The following is an 18,914-nucleotide window of genomic DNA, read 5'->3' as shown; positions in this document are numbered from 1 at the left end:
AAAAAGGTACAAATCTACCTCTATATCTAGACCTCCTGTTTTTAATGAATTCCAATTAAGGTAGTTGACTCAGAGTAGGAAATCAGTAGGGAGAAGTCTACAGACAGATTCTTCTTTTCATCATTTTTTTCTTCTCACCTCATGTTTTACCTATTCACCACTTCACATTACAAATATGGTCCCACACCTATTAGCTTCATCAACCATTGTGTCAAGCAGCAAGGGATGTGAGAATACGACCACTGTCTTGGAAATTACAGGAAACTTAACCAGCTATGAAATAAACCTGTTTCATTGGAATCATATTTCAGTTGAACTGTGAATGATTAGAGTTTGATAGAGAGGCTTAAGCTTGGGACAACACTTTTGGGGTGATTTGAAAGTCAATCGATGTCTAGATGGAATCTCCCAACACTGCTTTTTGGGGGGTTTTTTCTTTTCTTTAATCATTTTTACCCACGGCTTCAAAAAAAAATATATATATATATATATATTCATTAATTATAACTGTAAGTTTGGGTAAAAAGTGTATGGTTTATGTTAGAGCCCCCAATAATTCAAAGCCCAACTCAGGCTACCTTTTTCTGAACATTGAAGTACAGGCTTGAATCAAATTTGATTGGGCTCCATCGGGTGGCTCTGATTAATAGAAACTAGAACTAAATTTTGAAGATGCCAGTATGCACTGTTAGTAAAGTCTAGGAATTATACCCCCCTGACCTGGCGTCCAATCCCATATGCTCCTCTAATGCTCTAAAAAGTAAGCACCATCTTAGTCCCCTCACCCCCAAAGAAAAAAAAAAAAAAAGATGTGAAGAAAATTATAGTGGATACCTTAATAAGGGTCAGGGAAAAAGATGCTTTTCAAATTTTGACCATTGGCCTTGGTGTCATTGACAATACACAAATGAGATAAGAAAAGAATCAAAATACTATCAATAATGGTAGGCCTTGCTCTTCATGTGACTGAATAGGATGTATGTTCTAGTCTCTTTTCTTATAAAAAGTGAATAAAGTTGGCCCACCAAAAACATAATAATTATAATTAATATGTTCATGAATCATACCCCATACTAAACAACATGCTTGGTCATGCAAACAGCTCTCTATAGGAATTTCAACCAACACCTCTGTACCAGGGCCTTCGATCACCTCACTACAAAACGAAAAGTCTCTAGGTGAAAAAAATGAGAGGTCAGTGCATTATGCTTGTTTGCTGAATCATCTTCTTTCCCATTAGCTTGTATTGCAAACAAATCCTCACACAGGCCTTCTTGAGAAACTCAACAATGTCACACATATATCCGTGAATCAGTTTCCTGAACACACACACACACACCCTGATCACTTGTTTCTTCCTGAACTTTTCCTTGTTCACCCACTTAAACCAAGCAGGTTCGTAACAGCTTGAGTAGTTTTGTTGACTTGCTAAAACTTAAGACCAAAGATCCATTATGGCTGAGACAGGATTCAGAATATTGATGGCACATCTGCCGGTGTGCTTGTTACCTAGTCAGTCATTAGCATCTAGTTAGATTGTTTTTTCATTAGACAAAACTAAACAGGATATACAAGACTGCACTTGAAGTGGTAAATCCATCCCCCCCCCCCCCCCCCCAAAAAAAAAAACAAAATATAGTGGTGGTGATGTTGTGGATGCCTGTGCCACATCTCCCACATTCCTTAAAGAAACAAATGAGATAATCACTAGAAAATTTTAAAATTAACCAAGGACAACCAAAGTAACATAGGGTAAAAAATTTAAACTGAGAATCCAAATCTTAGAGTTGTGTGAATATTCATAGCCTGCTAAAGAAATAGGTATGATAGTAGAAATAACTTAGTATGGCTAAACCATGGAAAATTAGAATCTCGAAAACAAAATGGTTAGTAAAAGTTGTAAAGGAAGGACATTCTTAACAATTAGTCAATTACCAAGTAAAAGAAGACTTTTGCATAAATAAATAAAAAATGTAACCTGCAAAATCCAATGAAGAAAATGACGAGGACAAAAATTTTCAAGAAAAAGAGAACAGAAACTTAAGAAAACAAAAGGGGAGGGGACGGAGAAGAAAGTGACCTTGAAATTGCACTCTTTGATTTGAAAAACAGAACTATAAAAGAAATGGAGAATAATCATGCTCAAACCATTACCTAAGGTTAATTCTATTTTTCATATGGAAAAAAATCTATCTTACTACAATACTCATGCTCAAACCATTACCTAAGGTTAATTCTATTGGAGAAAAAAAAAATATCTATCTTCATTAAATTTTCCTTTCACTTGTTTGGATGGGAAGAGGATGACACATCACAAATATTGTACTTGTTCCAATAATTATGGCTTCTTGGAATTACAAATATGGTCCCACACCTATTAGCTTCATCAACCATTGTGTCAAGCAGCAAGGGATGTGAGAATACGACCACTGTCTTGGAAATTACAGGAAACTTAACCAGCTATGAAATAAACCTGTTTCATTGGAATCATATTTCAGTTGAACTGTGAATGATTAGAGTTTGATAGAGAGGCCTAAGCTTGGGACAACACTTTTGGGGTGATTTGAAAGTCAATCGATGTCTAGATGGAATCTCCCAACACTGCTTTTTGGGGGGTTTTTTCTTTTCTTTAATCATTTTTACCCACGGCTTCAAGCACATTTCTCTTCAGAAAATGACAAGCAAAAACCAAAGAGGATCAAGAAGCAATTATTCTACTAAACTGAAAAAGGAGAGGAAAGAATGGGGGTGAGAGAGGAGCAGACCTGAAGAAGATGAAGTGGAATTTTCTTTCCATGAACATTCGTTTGGTATCTATACCTTCACTTAAAGAGGATTGAAGCCCATGGAGTAGCTCAGTCGGCTTGAATGTGGTCAGTAGAAGCTGCCACCAAGGACTCTGAATCTTTTACGATGAGACCTCAGGAAATCCCAAGGAAGAGAAATCAGGACAGTCTGTGTTTTCAATTACACGCTGCGAGGTTTCCGAGCCCATTAGGTAATGTTCTCAAACATGGACAGTAATCAATTCCCACCACTTCCAGTGCAATAAGGTGCTGAATCCCTAGGAAGACAGATGAGTACATTATGGAATTTCAAGTACACGCAATGCAAGGTTTCCGAGCCAATTGGGTAATACTTTCAAATCAGGACAATTCCGTACTCTCAGTGTTTCCAGTGCGGTGAGATGCTGAATCCCTTCTGGTAGAGACGATAAATTACAACAATACTGAATATCAAGCACTTGAAGTGATGAAAGGTTTTCCAGTCCCTTAGGTAATGTTGTCAAGCCTGGACACCTGAAAATACTTAGCCGTTTCAGGGCAGTGAGGTGTTGAATCCCTTCCGGTAGAGATGTCAAATCCTTGCTACAATTCCGAATTTTAAACTCAGAAAGTAACTTGAGATTTGCAAAGAAGCAGTCTGGAAATATCACCAGATTTGGACAGCCATCGATGTGTAGCTCTTCTAGTGTTGAAGGAGCAGGGCAATCGGGCAGAGACACCAATCTGTCAAGACCATCGATGCTCAATTTTCGGAGAGAGGTGAGATGTTGTATTCCCCCTACCGAAAGCATTGGCACTGTTGTTAGGATAGGGCAGGAACGTAAGGACAAGGCAGTAAGACGCGGAAACATCAAAGACAACCAATGCAAATGATTATCTTGTGTTTCTTTTTCTGCTTCTACTGAATCATCTTCTTCCTCTACTGAGATTGTCCATCTCTCCAGATTTCGCAAACGCTTGAAACTAAGTACTTCCAGCAATGGAAACAGTACGACTAGTGGTTTTCCTTCTCTTCTTCCCTCATTTCCCCTCACCACCATTTTATTGCATATGGACTCCAAGGCAACTAAATCAAATAGTTGGAGACACCTAAGGCTAGGGAATTCACCAATCAATGGCAAACATTTGAGATTAGAACAATACTCTATATGAAGTTCCACTAGATTTGGGAGGAGGGAAGAAGAGAGTATCATCCAGCATGGCATCTTGACGCGTTCATAAACCTTAATTTCACTTTCTTCTTCTGAGATCATCCAACTCTCCAGATTTGACAGAGACTTGAGAATAAGCTGTTCTAATGACGGAAATGGTACCATAAAATGTTTTCCTTCTCCTCCCTTGTTGCCTCTCACCACAAATTTATTGCATATGGACTCCAAGGCAAATAAAGATTCTAGATGGAGATGCCTAAGGCAGGGGAATTCACCAATCAATGGCAAACATTTGAGGTTAGAACAATTCCCTATACGAAGTTCCACTAGGTTTGGGAGCAGGGAAGAAGAGAATATCATCCAACGTGGCATCTTGATGCCTTCAAACAACTCAATTTCTTCTCCTTCTTCTATTGAGATTGTCCAACTCTCCAGACTTGACAGAGACTCAAGAAAAAGCTCTTCTAGGGATGGAAATAGTACCATTAATGGTTTCCTCCTTCCACTGCTCCCTTATTGCCCCTCACCACCAGTCTATTGCATATGGACTCCAGGGAATTTAAAGAAAATAGACTGAGATGCCTAAGGCAAGGGAATTCACCAATTAGCGGCAAACATTTGAGATTAGAACAATCAAATATTTGAAGTTCCACTATATTTGGGAGAAGAGAAGAAGAAAGTGTCATCCAACGTGGCATTTTGATGCCTTCATAGTTGCAAATTTTCAGCTCCTTGAGATTTGGATGTGGCTGGAGATTCTCGAACACTTGTTCATCTTCTAGTGGTAGCCTACTACACTCTGTCAACCAACACAATTTCAAAGATTGAAGCTCCGACTTATCCTTCAACTTTGCTTCCTCGGCATCTCTAGCATCTCTCACATTTCCAAGCCCATCAATGCATAAAAACCCCTGAAGTTGGTTTAGGCCATGCAACTCCCCAAGCCCACCCATTACTTTTTTCAATGATCTTTTCCTTCTGTCGTTTGAGTCACCCACAATGAAATATCCCAAAGTCTGAAGAGAAGCCAACTGCCCCAACCCACATGGCATGTATTTCATTGCAAATTTGCTTTTCAATTCAAGATGTCTAAGGCAAACCAATTTTGTCATATCTCTCGGCCACTCATCAAAACTCGTACAATATTCAAGTCTTAGTGTTTGCAGATTATATAACCTGCAAATAGAATTAGGGAGTGCTTCGAAATCATTGCCAGAGAGGTCAAGGTACCTTAATTGTTCTAGGTAACCTATAGAACTCGGCACATGTCGCATTCCTAAATCTCTTAACTTTAACACGCGCAAGCCTCGCAAACTTGAGACGAATCCACTGCTAATTCCCAACTCATTGAACTCATCACCTTGCAAGTAGAGTGTCCGTAACTTTTGGGCCCTGTCAAAGGTTATCAAAGTTTGATGATTTAACACATCTCCCTCTTTTCCACGAACCACCATGTGTCTGACTCCCTCAGGTATAGAAATCGGTCTATTTCCCGAGTCTACCTCAGACCATTCAATCCCTGCAACCCATCGTGCAAGACTATGCACAAGGTCATGCATTTTGCATTCCTTAATGTTGCCAAATCTATCTTCTCTAACCTCTTGAAAGAATGACCTCCATAATAACTCCCTGAAATACCTATTGCCAATGTCTTCTAATGTTACATGACTTCCTCTAAGTGGTGGTTGGATGAACCCTTGTGCCATCCATTGATGGATCAAATCACCAACATCAATTTCATGATCTTGTGGGAATAAAGAACAATAGGCAAAACATTGCTTCAAATGGGATGGCAAGTGGTTGTAGCTTATCCTTAGAGCAGGTAGGATTTCTCGTTCTTGTTCACCTAGGTTCCAAATTTCAGTATGTAAGACATCCAACCAATCCTTTTTGTATCTTTTAAGGCACAACAAACTTCCTAGTGCCTTTGCAGCCAAAGGCACTCCTCCACACTTTTTCACTATAGCCTTCCCTATCTCCACTAGCTCGGGATAGTTTGTCTCTTTTCCTTTCCCAAATGCCCGTTCATTGAATAATGATTCACAATCAGTTTCATTTAACCCTTCTAAGGGATAAAATGATTTAATCGGGCGCATGATAGATGCAACCTCTTGACTACGGGTGGTTACCAAGATCATACTTCCACTTGCCTCACCTATTAATAATTTTCTCAAGTCCTCCCATTTGCCGGGATGTTCATTCCAGACATCATCCAGGACAAGCAAGTATCTCTTTTTGGATAGTTTTTCCTTAAGTTCTGACTCTGATTGATTTTCCAGAATTTTCTTTGCAATGTTTGCAACATTAAAATTAAACGAGACACACACCCACATTTGCAAGTCAAAATGAGTCTTGACCCTTTCATCATTATACACATACTGAGCAAGCGTTGTCTTCCCTAACCCGCCAATTCCAACTATAGGAATGACCATGACATTCTCTTGATTGCCACCTGAAGTTAACAATTCTACCAAATTTTCTTTATCTTTTTCTCTTCCCAAGACCTCAGATCCAATTACAACAGAGTTGGTATGCCTCCTGAAGTCATTATTGATCTCCATATCTACACTTTGAGTTGTAAATTGAGATTTAGCTCGAACATCATCCTTTTGGATACGATCCAACCTCTCTATAATATCTTTTATTCTATTAGCCATTTGCAAACGAAACACAAGTGGATTTGAACGCGAAAAGCATCTGCGTACCTGTTTTACTATCATGTTGTTAGGAAGCTCCACTTTCTGTCGCAAGGCTTCTGTTGCGAATTCATCCAACACATCCTCAATATCATAAGCTACATCTTTAAGCTTTCTCAACCAATCTTTAACCTCATGGTTCATTGCAACCTTCATCTCTGCATCCAATAATACAGCATCAACTGTGGATAAAGACTCCTCGAGCTTCCTCAATTCTTTTTTTACTCCTGTTGCGGCTCCAATTTCTTGGATGAGAAGAGAGCCTAAACCCTGTAAGATTTTGGATGCAAGAGCAGAAAGGATTGCTTCTGCCATCCTTTCTTAATCAGGAAAGCTAAAAAAAATTGTGAATTTTATTGAGAAGTTAACAGCAGTAAGACAACCTTCAGAGGATGAGAAGAACAAGAAATTAAAAATGGGAACTTTTGTGAGAAGATAGATCACAAATAGGAAATTTATAGGGAAAACTCACAATGGGCAACATATTCTTCAGACAGATATTTGTTATTAGCTGGTCAATGGAGACATCACACCGACGCGATTAAATAAAAGGAAAGAAGAGAAAACAATGGTCCTGGGAGGTAAGTTCTTCCTCCGTGTGGGTCCTTCCTCCGTGTGAGACAACCACACCCTCTGCATCTAACTCCATCGCCCCCACCACCTCCGTCCCCACTTCTAACCTAACATTCCTCGTCCCTGCCGCTACCGACCTCAAAGAGAAAGGGAAAAACCTTCTCTCTCTCCTGAAAATTTGGAGTTATTCCGTCAAGCAAAGTTCGGCCACTCAGGAGTCTGGACTGTAAATTTCAAATATCGTGTCCATCTATAACAAATCGAGTTTCTCATTGAGATATACATACAAATACCTGCTACCCTCTTTTTGTTTCTATGATTTTTCTTTTCCGTTCAACTTTTTGACTTCCTGATGTTTGTTTCAGTCCACACTCCACAGGGGCATTCTTCCATGCCAAGAGCATGACACTTTGAAGCCTCATTGGTGAGTCCAGCATTCTAGAGCTCTCAGGAAGATCAGGTGGAGGAAAAAGAGCAGAAGTTTTGAGAAGCAGGAAGTCATACATACCCAAAACTTTCATTAAGTCGAGTTTCTCATTGAGATTCTCATTGAGAGTACCTTTGGTTGATGGTTAGCCACACCAGAAGCGAGTGTTCCACTTATCATCAAGAATTTCTACCCAAAAAATAAAAGTTGATTTACATCAACTTCCCCTGCGTTTGCCTATATTACATCCTCCCTTTATTATATTTAAATCCATCCAAACTAACACAGTGAGAGCCTGAGAGAGGGAGAGTTGTTAGTTTTTTAAATGAAAAAGACGATTCTCTTCTAACACTGTAAGGGCTCCGAGACTAGTTCCCAAGTTACCGATCGGCCAACCTCACTAGAGGATCTGATCAGCATCACCGACCAATAGAGATTTACACTGTTAACAGAACAGTCTTCTTCTTCTTCTTCTTCTTCTTCTTCTTCTAACACCGTCAATCTATTAGAGGAGGTATTCACAGGTGTATGATAACAGAACCAGCCTCAAGAATGCAAAAATTGGAAAATGGATGCTTGATCTTCTCTGCCAAATTGCAGAATATTCATATCTTCAACATATATATCCCCTGAACAAGCAGCATAAGCCCTTGCCATTCTACAGGAGAATATCAAGAGAAATCAAGTCCCCTCACAGATTACATAATGCTTCAAAGGTACATTCATAGCTTCTAAGTTCTTCTGTAGAAGAGGGACAGAACCCCCTTCAGAATCTGTGAAGAAACAAAAACCCATTCCCAAGGGGGGGGGGGGTCGGGGAGAGAGAGAGAGAGAGAAGCCTATATGTGATGTTATAATCTCATAAATGTTGCCAACTCTTATCTAGTAGGTTGGAGTACTGTTAGTTAAAACGCAGGGAATGAAATTTTTATACTTAAAATAAAAATATATGTAATCATTATTTATGTGACTTTAATATTAAGGTCAAATCATTTCACATTTGGTTATAAAATTTCACTTTACTTTACTTTGTATTCAAAATCATTTGTTATAATATATAAAATAAAAATTACATGTAAAATATATCATTATTAAATATGATTAAAAAAATTAAATTATTTATATAATCACATGGGATAATAATTATAAATGTTTTTTTTTAAGTATTGAAATTTCACTTTCGTTCCCTTTAAATTCCCATTGCAATCAAAGGGAGCCTCTCCTTTTCAAAGAGTAGAATTTTAAAGCAAACAGAGCCATTTCATATGGGCAAATACCCATCAAATGTTTGTAATTTTCAGGTTTTAGTTATTATAATGAATAAATTTTCCAACTACATTTAACTTTTGAAAGTCATGAGAAGCTCTCTGGGAGAGACCCACCTATGATCCCACAATTAAAAACAACAGAACAGTAATTGACATTAACAAAATCCCATGAAATTTCTCGAAGTCTAAAGGTAAAAATATTCTAACGATAACAAGGCAGTTTAAGTTAGCCTCATCCCATCATTCCAGCCTCTATAAGCATCTATCCTAACACCTAATAGAAAAACGATCATTAGTCCTAGTATAGAAGTGCTATACAAACTGAATAACTCCTCCTTTGGGTACATTCAAATTATCTATATTTTAGGACATACCTAGTGGGTAAAATTTTAATTGTATCATAATTAAAAGTAATTTAGTGCGCGATGTTTTCGCTACTAAAAGATATGGGAGGGGCAAATGTACGCAGCCGTACCCCCTGCTTCGTAAGAGAGGTTGTTTCCAAATAATTGCATCATGATTGAAAATTATAATGTCTGTATTTTTTTTTTTTTTCTAAATTAATATGAAAAATCATGCACAACTTCTCTTTTAGTAAGTGGCAAAGTCCTTTGTTGTATGGATGGCAACAACTCACCATCCCACCGTGTGCACAGGGGCATAAATATGAACACGATTTCTTTTATTTCATATAGAGTGGGATGGTAGTTTCAAGCACTGTGTGTTTGGGTGCCACACAACCTAACAGTTTTCTATTTCCCTCACTATTTTTGGGGAAAAAAATTAATTGTTATCATCACCCTATACCCTCTTCCCATGGGGCAGTGAAATGAGTATCACTGCACCCTGTCTAATGACTTTTCTTATAGTAATGGGTGCACACGCTAATGGATGCTTTCGAGGTATTAGCTAGGATGCACAATATTTGTTTAAGGAATACTTATTATTATTTTCTTTTTATAGAAATTAGAATTCTTTAACTGAAATCCACAAGGGAGGACTTCCTACTGAGAAAAGACAAATTTCCAAAGAAGGGGGGGGGGGGAATGAATCTAAGTTTTTTTATTGCAAAAAAGTTAAAGCCCTCCAACGAGGAAATGGACTTCCAGAACGAAGGATGAAACCAAAATTAACTGTGGAAAAGTCGGAAGAGCATAATAGAATATCATCAACTATAGCAGGAGACGATCTTCTGATATTGAGATATATTTGTGATATTTTATCACCATAAAAAGAAATAGAATATTTACCTTAGAAAAGTGGTTTTCGTTTGAAGTATGCGTTATAAATACAAGAGATATATGCAAGTGAAAACACATGAGAAAATATTCATAAAGATGTCTTTCTTCATTTCATGAGGGGCAAGCCAGTCATTTCGCCTCCATAAGTTTTTCTCAAAAAGATATACATTACCATTTTAGTTAATAATATATAGAAGGGTATGTACGTACCCTCTGGGGTAGATGGAAGAGCTAAATCTTGGTGATGAAGGGTTAAAGACTGAGATGGGATTTCTTTTTTTTTTTTGTTGAAAGGGTCAGGTTACCCTTCATCGCAAGGGTAGAATTCTCATTTGAACAGCTGTGTGAAGGCATACCAAGAATGGAAGCCAATGAAGTTTGTAAGTGCAGAAATGGGTATTTGAATCCTAGAGAGTCAATTAAATTGGTCATGCAGTAGTGAGTTAAAGAGGGGAAGTGGTAGGCAGCTTCTGTGAGAAGAGGTTGCAGAGATATCAAACACTTGTCTCAAGGACTGGAGGCTAATAACTTTGAAAAAACACAGGGAAAAATACCTAACTTGGGTGTTTGAGAGGGAAACTTTGACGTGAGCACATGAGCCAACAGGCCCGAGTCGCCCGACACATAGGTCCCTTAAAATGGAAATCAGCTAGCCAAGCAAGGGGGAGGAGGCATGGAGTCTTTGGAGAATAGGAGAAATTTGACAACCATCTCTGACCCCAATATGCACTATAAAAGTAAGGGTGTGACGGATTTTCATTTTAAGTTTTCTTCTTGAATGCTTATCCCCCTCCTCCCGCCACTTCTACTCCCTCCTCCACGCCAATCAAGGGCACTGTGGTCATTGTATGCCCCTGTGTCTGTGGTGTAAGGGCTTCTCATGGATAAAAAACTTTACATTTTTAATGATATACATCTTTCCTGTTAGTGAAGGCATGTATGCATTTTAAGGTTATTGTCAAAGATAAAAGGCAATTATAGGCTTTTTTTCCCCTTCATTTCATTTAAATAGAACGAAAAACATTAAGTTCTTTAGAATTATCTCTAATTTAAGTTACGGAGAAATATGTATACACTTGTATGATGTAATGAAATTTTAGATATTAGCATCTCATTGATGATCAGCTAATTCATTATAAAGGATTTATTATTAACGACGACAGTAATTATTGCTTCAGTTTAAGCCAAGGATGTGAATTTGAAACCAAAACCATTTAGCAAATAGTTCGGTTCTAGTTTCAAGTTTAAGACCGGCCGTTAGCTAAATGGGTTGATTCGATTTTAACCCATCGGTTTCAAACCGAATTGATACCATGAAAATCGAACCGTTTACACCCTATAAAGCGATTTAATAAAATAAAGGGTTAACTAATGTGTTTTCAATGCATCATGCTCTTTAACTTTTGAACACTAACGATAAGTTGTGTTCATTAGCAGCTTTATTTGTATTTCACTTTCTCCATGTAATATTTTTTTTTGCTTAGTTGTTGGATTGTTTTAACAAAACACGATGGGTTTAGTTTAGGGAAGAATTAAGAACCATATATAAAGGCAATCCAACAGTTCATTCAATAATTTACTCCTATTATATAGTTTTGAAGTTAAATCCTTGCTTGTCAATGCCCCATTTAATTTGATACAAGATTGAAATGTTTATAAGCAAAAGCAAATTTCAGTAAGCATGCGAATAAACTAGCAAATCGATTACTAACCGTTTAGAAACCGTATCGATTAAAGCACGATCAAAACCGTAAAATTGACACCGTTTAAAACCCGTGAAGCCAAAACCATTTACTAAATGGTTTCGATTTTAGAAAGTACAACCGTTTAGTAAATGGTTCAATTTTGATTTCAGCCAAATAAATGTGAATCGAACCGAACTATACCATATACATCAAAACCGAACCGATTAACACCCTTAATTTATACAAGTACCGGGGTTTTTTTTTTCACCACCGGGAAACCATTGCGTAATGTGTTGCAACTATTTAATCCTGATTCTCGAAACTAATCAGATTTGTCACATTTAGCAGCCGTAATTACCACCACTAATTAAATTAAATACCTTATATATTATTAAAAATTCTGTAAAATCTTATTTTTAGGGAAAATGTTCCGCACACAGATAGTGTGTGAAATCAATTTGCACAACCTCTCACATATCATTATTCAGAGGAGCAATGACATGTCCTAAATGTCCCCTATTGTCATATTTGTCATGGGCTCCCTCCATTGTCCATATGCTTGAATTATACTCGGTCGGGCAAAAGGGGGAACCTTCTCCCTTATTTTTATTATTCCATAACTCAATTAGCAATGATTTATTTATGATCAGAAAAAAGTATATTTTTTTACTGTTTTACCCCTGAAACAATACAAATAATAAATTCAAACCAGTCAAGGATTAGAGATCAATCTCAGCCAATACTGAGAACTAAATCCATGATAGGAATAGAAGATGGTATATACTAATTAAATCTTTTTTTATGGCTCACCTCTTTGATGTGAGAAATCCTATGGAAAACAATGGGAATTTGAAAATATTAGGGTGGAATACAATCTGTTTTCTCTACCCCACATAATATATAATCACATACATTGAAAAAGCCTCACATTCCTACTTTGGGAAAGTATTGCCTTTCCTGGTTGTTGTACCATGGCTACGTATGAGCATGACCTAAACAAGAAGATGGTGGGATCGTTCCTTGGTTAACAGAGTTGTCTCGAATTCTTGACCCATTTTGTAGATTAACCAACTCCAACATATTTTGGTAGCGAATTTTCTCGATGTTGTTTGGGTGTAATTTCTTTTATGCATAGTAAAACATTTTCTTCTTCATTCAAAAGTGTAGTATATCATATCGGTGTGTGAACCTCATTGTATAGATCTGTCTTAATTTATTTTTCGTATATCTTGATGTTTGCTATTACATTATTCATAATTGTATGTGAGGTTCTTCCATTTGGCTTTGAAGTGGATTTTATTCTCCAAACAATTCTATACAAGTTTTACTTTAGAATATAATTTTGGAAAACTTGTATAAACATGTGAAGAAATTTTATTAAAAATTAAGATTACCATGCTGTCCAATTTCCCTCACGTGAATCAATTGCATGAATGATCAAAGGTTGAGTGGGAATGACTTGGATGTCATGTTGGAGGCCAACCCATAGGTCTCCTTAATCCATTTCAAGGAAATTAGCAGCGAGAGGATGACCCATTTGACCAATCTTTTCTATAATTAGAAAGGAAATCCTTTTAAGGATGGGAGTAAAGACTAGGGAGTCGAGATAAAAATAAAAAAGGTGAACAATATGGAATTGCAAGGAATGACCACACCAAGGAGGAGACCCGATACTAATATCACGTGAGCTATGATTGAGATTGGTTTCGGAAGGGATCGAGTGGGGTCCACCTCATAACTTAGGGTGACACTGAGGGATGTGGCCCACATCTAATAAGGTTGCATGCCATTGCAGTCTTATGTGTACTATCACAAAGAAATCTAATTTTAAGGAAAATCAAGGTGAAGAGATCTATGTTTTTGGGCATGACATCGTTGCCTAATTGTCTGCATGGGGACCAATAAGAGCATGCACAAGGGTATAAAGAAAAACATGATTTTTTCTTTTTTCATATAGGGTGGGAAGGTAATTTCAAGCACCCTGTGTTCGGTTGCAAAAGCGGCGTGGCCTAACAATTTTCTTTTTTCCTTACTATTTTTTGGGAAAAAAAAATTAACTGATACGTCACCCTATACCCTCTTCCCCTGGGCAGTGAAATGAGTATCACTGCATCTTGTTTAATGATTTTTCTTAAAGTGATAGTTGCACACGCTAATGGATGCTTTGGAGGTATTAGTTAGGACATACGATATGGAAGATCCTTCTTTTTTTTTTTTTTTTTTTTTTTTTTTTTTTATGTACAGAAATTAGAATTCATTCATTTCACTTGAAATTGGCAAGGGAGAACCTCCTGCGAAGGAAAGACAAATTTACAAGGAACAAGGGAAGAGGGGTAGGGGTAGGGGTAGGGGTAGGGGTGGGGGGGGGGATGGATCTACCAATTTTTTTATGGCAAAAAATTTAAAGCCTCTCCAGTAAGGAATTAAAATGTGCTTCCCTATTCATAGATCTAAGGATGAAACCGAAGTTAACTAGGAAAAGTCATAAATACATAACAGAATATAATCAATGTAGTAGGGAGACTCCTTTGAGATTGAGATATATGTGTGATATTTTATCTCCATGAAAGATACATAATGTTTAACCTAACAATGTGATTTTCATTTGAAGTATGCATTATATACATCCTTTAAATACAAGAGATAAATGCAAGTGAACACATGAGAAAATATCCACAAAGACATCTTTCTTCATTTTATGGGGGGCAAGCCATTCATTTCAAACACACAGGTTTTTCTCAAGAAGATATATATATATATATATATATATATATATGTATATATATATTATGGTATACCATTTTAGTTTATAATATATAGAAGGGTATGTAGCTTCTGGGGTAGATGGAAGAGCTAAGGCTGTGTTTGGTAACGTTCTAGAAAAACGTTTTCGGAGTTTGTTTTCATTCTATGAGAATGAAAAAATGGAATAAAGAGTTTAGTGCATTTATGGTGTGTTTCCTTTTTTTTTTCTGAACAAAAGTGAAAAAAAAAAAAAAAAAAAAAAAAAAAAACTTTAGAAACAAGAATTGACAGAACGATAAAAGGTAGTTCTGCCATTTTAGTTACGTTCAAAAAAAAAAAACATTTTGACACAAACTAAAATTTTCGTTTTTGATACGAAACGTCAAAAACGTTACCAAATGCAGCCGAGATCTTAGTGATGAAGGGTTAAAGACTGAGATGGGATTTTTTTTTTTTTTTTTTGGGTTAAAAGGGTCATGACTCATGTTATCTTCATCGCAAGGGTAGATTCTCTTTTTTGTTTGGAGAAAGCAAGTGTATAATTCTCATTTGAACAGCTGTGTGAAGGCATACCAAGAATGCAAGCATATAAAGCAAATCTGTAAATGCAGAAATGGGTATGCTGCCCACGCTAGGTAACCTCTGGGAAAGAGGTGGAATTCACCAGAGTGGAAATCAGGCCTGACCAAACAACAAGAAAACTTGTGGTGTCTGGCTAATCTCATTGACATTAGTACTTTCGAATCCCATGATCTCCCAAGTTAAACAGGGGAAAGTGGGTAGGCAGCTTCCAGAAAGAGGGTTGCAGAGATCTTAATCACTTACCTCGAAGATGGGGGAGGCTAATAACTTTGAAGATAAGTGAAAATACCTAACCTGGGTGTTAGAGAGGGAACCTTTGACGTGAGCACATGAGCCAACATGGAGGTCACTTAAAATGGAAATTAGCTAGCCAAGCAAAGGGAAAGAGGCATGGAGTCTTTGGAGAATAGGGGAAATTTTACAGCCATCTCTGACCCAATATGCACTACAAAATTAAGGGTATGTTCTACCAAAAAAATAGCTAACTTCCCAATTTATCTTCGCATTCTTTTTCTTCTAAGCCTTCTCTTTAATTCTTTGCTTTGAGTTCAAGTAATCCAAGAATAACAAATAATCATTAAAGATATCTGCAACTTATAAAGGAATCCAAATACCCTGGTACTCCCCACTCCTTCTAAAACTTAGATCGAATTGTTCGTTATAAGTTGGATCGGATAATATCAATCCCAATCTGATTTTAATATAGAGTTAAGTCCAAGGGTAAGAACATAATAATAAACTGTTAAAAAAAAAGGGGGTAAATCTATCTAATTCAGTATGATACTGATTTATTTAATCGATTCAGATCAGTATTAGCCTTGATCGATTCTAAGTTTTAGAACCATGATCCCACTACTTATGCTTTTCATGCACGTATGCAAGTAATTCATGCATGCAAGTTCAATGAATTACTATGATAGGAAAAAGTATAGTAATTATTGCAAAAAACAAAAGGTGATAAAAATATTGAAACCCTAATGAATAAGGATGATAAAAATTGTGTTCACCTAATTGTTGGCTCTACTTTTTGTGCTAGCAAAAAAAAAAAAGGCTACACATGTTTTCATTTTGACCCAGAAGCTTAAATTGACCAAAGTAAGGGGGAGAGGGCCTCATTATCAAAGGGAATCTTCTTATCAAATATGTTGTAACCCTATTTATCAAAAAGCATTTTTATGAAAATATTAATGTTTCTAAAGAAAATATTAATATTAGGCCAAGTATGCTATTTGATGTAAGTTCAGATAAGATGGGCTGGATATATCCCTGTTTACTATTAAAAAAAAAAAAAAAAACCATTTTACCCTTATATTTTTCTAGTGCATCTATATTGGACTGGTAAAGATTTGGGATTGGTCTTTGCCTATAACAATCTAATCCAAGCAATCCTTATCAATCCTATCTGATTTTTTAAATTATGAGCGATCAAAGACTACACCTCTCAAGGGTAATTTTTTATGAATGGATTCCACTCCCCTGGCAGGTACAAGGGGTTGTAGCCAAGTAACCAAGTTTTGTTCGTTTTTATTGTTAATCCCATGTGCGACCCAAAGTCCTAACCTTTTCTCTCTCTTTCTCTTTGATAATGAAAAAAGTGCTCCATGTAATGATCATAGCCCCGAAGCCAAAGCCCTTATACGGCAAGCAGCGTTTCTACAAGACCAACAAGCGATTGTGAGGCGTGCCGATTCAAGCCCTCAACCAGTCGACTCGAATGATAATGGGACAAGGGCTTCCTTCCACTAGGCTACCAACCCTGTTGGTTCTCTCTCTCTCTCTCTCTCTCTCTCTCTCTCTCTCTCTCTCTCTCTCTCTCTCCCACACACACACACATACATACACATACACACAGATATACTAGTAACGTTCTCTATTTATAGCTCCGTCAGCACAAGCTCCCAAGGCAAGGCAGCTTTGCCACCAACACCGAGGGTTCCAACTCCAGTTACTACTCCTCCTGCTTCGCAACCACTGGCCATGGCGGTGACCCCCGTATCCAGCTTCGCCCTCAAATGTTCATAGAATAGAGAGAAGAAAGCTCCTGTATAGAGAAAGTAAAATTTCAGAAAGCCTCTCTCTCTCAATGTTTGCCTCAACGTACATTCAAAATCCGAAACCAGGGAATTAAAGCATAGCGTTGCCAAAACTGAGCATGTTGAGGGTTCAAGTTTCATCCTTGCAGAGAGGCTAGCTCCGATCTTGTCCAAGCAACCATGACCATTCTCTATTCAACTTAAACATGACTCATCAGGGCCCCCGATCAAATTCAGGTATGGATCTTATTCTCTCTATTTATGTTTACACATACACTCACATTCAGAGGACATGTTAAGTTTGTCTCGAATTCTTGAACCGTTTTGAAAATTGACCCAATCCGACATATTTTGGTGGTGACTCACATGGGAAATTTTCTGAGATCTGTGATGGAAACAGAGGGGTTGGGCTGATAGGCCCAAGCCCAGAACCCATCACTGATCTCATATAGGGGTGCGGGGGCATTCGACCGGATCGACCGCAACCCGATGGGTCGACCCGCGATTTGGAGTATATATAATGTACTGTTGCTTGTTGAAAAAGTCATTGTATTTTGGGGTTTTTCGAGCTAGGGTTTCAAGACGAGTTTTTCCTTGCCGCTGTTAGGGTATAATCTCTCTTCTGCATAGTAAATCATCTTCTTCTTCGCCCGAGGACGTAGCACACCACCCTAGTGTGTGAACCTCATTAAATCTCTGTGTCGTACGGATCTATTGTCTCTTTATTATTCGTGTTTCTTGATGTTTGATCTTACAGGACATAATCCCTTCTGATGGTCTTGGAGTGCTCCGTCAAACTTTGTTCCTCTACTCCTCCTAGAGGTTGGAAATTTGAGCTTCTAGTTCCACTAAAGCCTTTGCTTTTGCTTTGTCTTGAGAGAGAGATGCAAAATTACGTTTAATTTGTTTCTTTAAAACTTCTCTTAATTTCCTTTTTTCTTCTGCACAGGTTTAGCTGTGGATCTGAATTAACAGATGTGGTGGTGTTGATTTCTGGTCTCCATCCACCGTTGGTTGGGCTATTATGAAGAAGTGGTGGATGAAGCAGAGATGAAGACCCAGAAACAAGGGAGTCCCTTGCCGCTGTGCCAACTCAACGCAGGAACGAACTAGAGGAGAATGGTCGAAACCTCTTGATATATATATATATATTGCCGAGCCTTACAAGCAGAGATCGATGAAGCCTCAGAAACTTGCTTCGCTTGTGATGCTTGACAATATCAAAAGAGGTTCAACCATTCTCCTGTAGTTTGTTCCTGCGTTGAGCTGGTGCATAGGCAAGGGACTCACTTCTTTCTGGGCTTCTCCCAATAGCAAACGCAGTGAATCTCAGATTGTCCATATTGGGAAACAGTTTATTTCACTGTTAAAGGGCCTAATATTTAATATAATGGTTGCAAAAGTTTCACAATAAAATGCTTTTTGATAAGTTGGGTTACAACTTAATTGAAAAGAAAATTCCTTCTTATAATGTGGTCTGCTTCCCACTATTTTGGTCAATTTAATGCTTATGTGTTTATTCCTTCTTTCAATTTTCACATTCTTGAATTGAATGACCTCTCTACCACCACCCCCACCACCACACCACCCCCCCCCCCCCAACTCCCGCCCAAAAAAAAAAAAAAAACTGCATGAACTTAAAGCAATGTTTTGAAATATAGATATGAAAGAACACTAAGAAGAAGGTAATAATTAATTAACCTCAATCGATCCCCAATTACTTGAAA

The 18,914-nt window shown here is 37.6% G+C and overlaps 1 protein-coding gene and 1 long non-coding RNA gene across 8 annotated transcripts in view; one reads left to right on the top strand and one right to left on the bottom strand.

The window, feature by feature from the left end:
• Positions 1 to 8,435, bottom strand: part of LOC122068062 (putative disease resistance protein RGA3) — an 11,229-nt gene extending 2,794 nt beyond the window's left edge. For 2 of the 7 annotated variants that reach the window (XM_042631895.1, XM_042631898.1), the window contains exons 1-2: positions 2,766 to 8,435; positions 1,068 to 1,509 (exon numbers count right to left, since the gene is read on the bottom strand). In XM_042631895.1, coding sequence (XP_042487829.1) covers positions 4,423 to 6,948 — 2,526 coding nt within the window. In that variant the 5' untranslated portion in view covers positions 6,949 to 8,435 and the 3' untranslated portion in view covers positions 1,068 to 1,509; positions 2,766 to 4,422. Of the gene's footprint in view, positions 1 to 13; positions 188 to 1,067; positions 1,510 to 2,374 lie in introns of those variants that run through there. The other 5 variants (XM_042631900.1, XR_006136966.1, XM_042631899.1 and 2 more) reach the window with 5 other exon arrangements.
• An 8,604-nt stretch (positions 8,436 to 17,039) lies between these two features.
• On the top strand, positions 17,040 to 18,713 carry LOC122068046. Its single transcript, XR_006136954.1, has 3 exons — positions 17,040 to 17,424; positions 17,945 to 18,009; positions 18,137 to 18,713. It is a non-coding gene; the product is annotated as an uncharacterized LOC122068046 (long non-coding RNA).
• The last annotated feature ends 201 nt before the right edge of the window (positions 18,714 to 18,914 follow it).

This window comes from Macadamia integrifolia, unplaced genomic scaffold, assembly GCF_013358625.1.
Source record: "Macadamia integrifolia cultivar HAES 741 unplaced genomic scaffold, SCU_Mint_v3 scaffold337, whole genome shotgun sequence".
Classification (NCBI taxonomy): Eukaryota; Viridiplantae; Streptophyta; class Magnoliopsida; order Proteales; family Proteaceae; genus Macadamia; species Macadamia integrifolia.
This window is presented reverse-complemented; position numbering and strand designations above follow the sequence as displayed.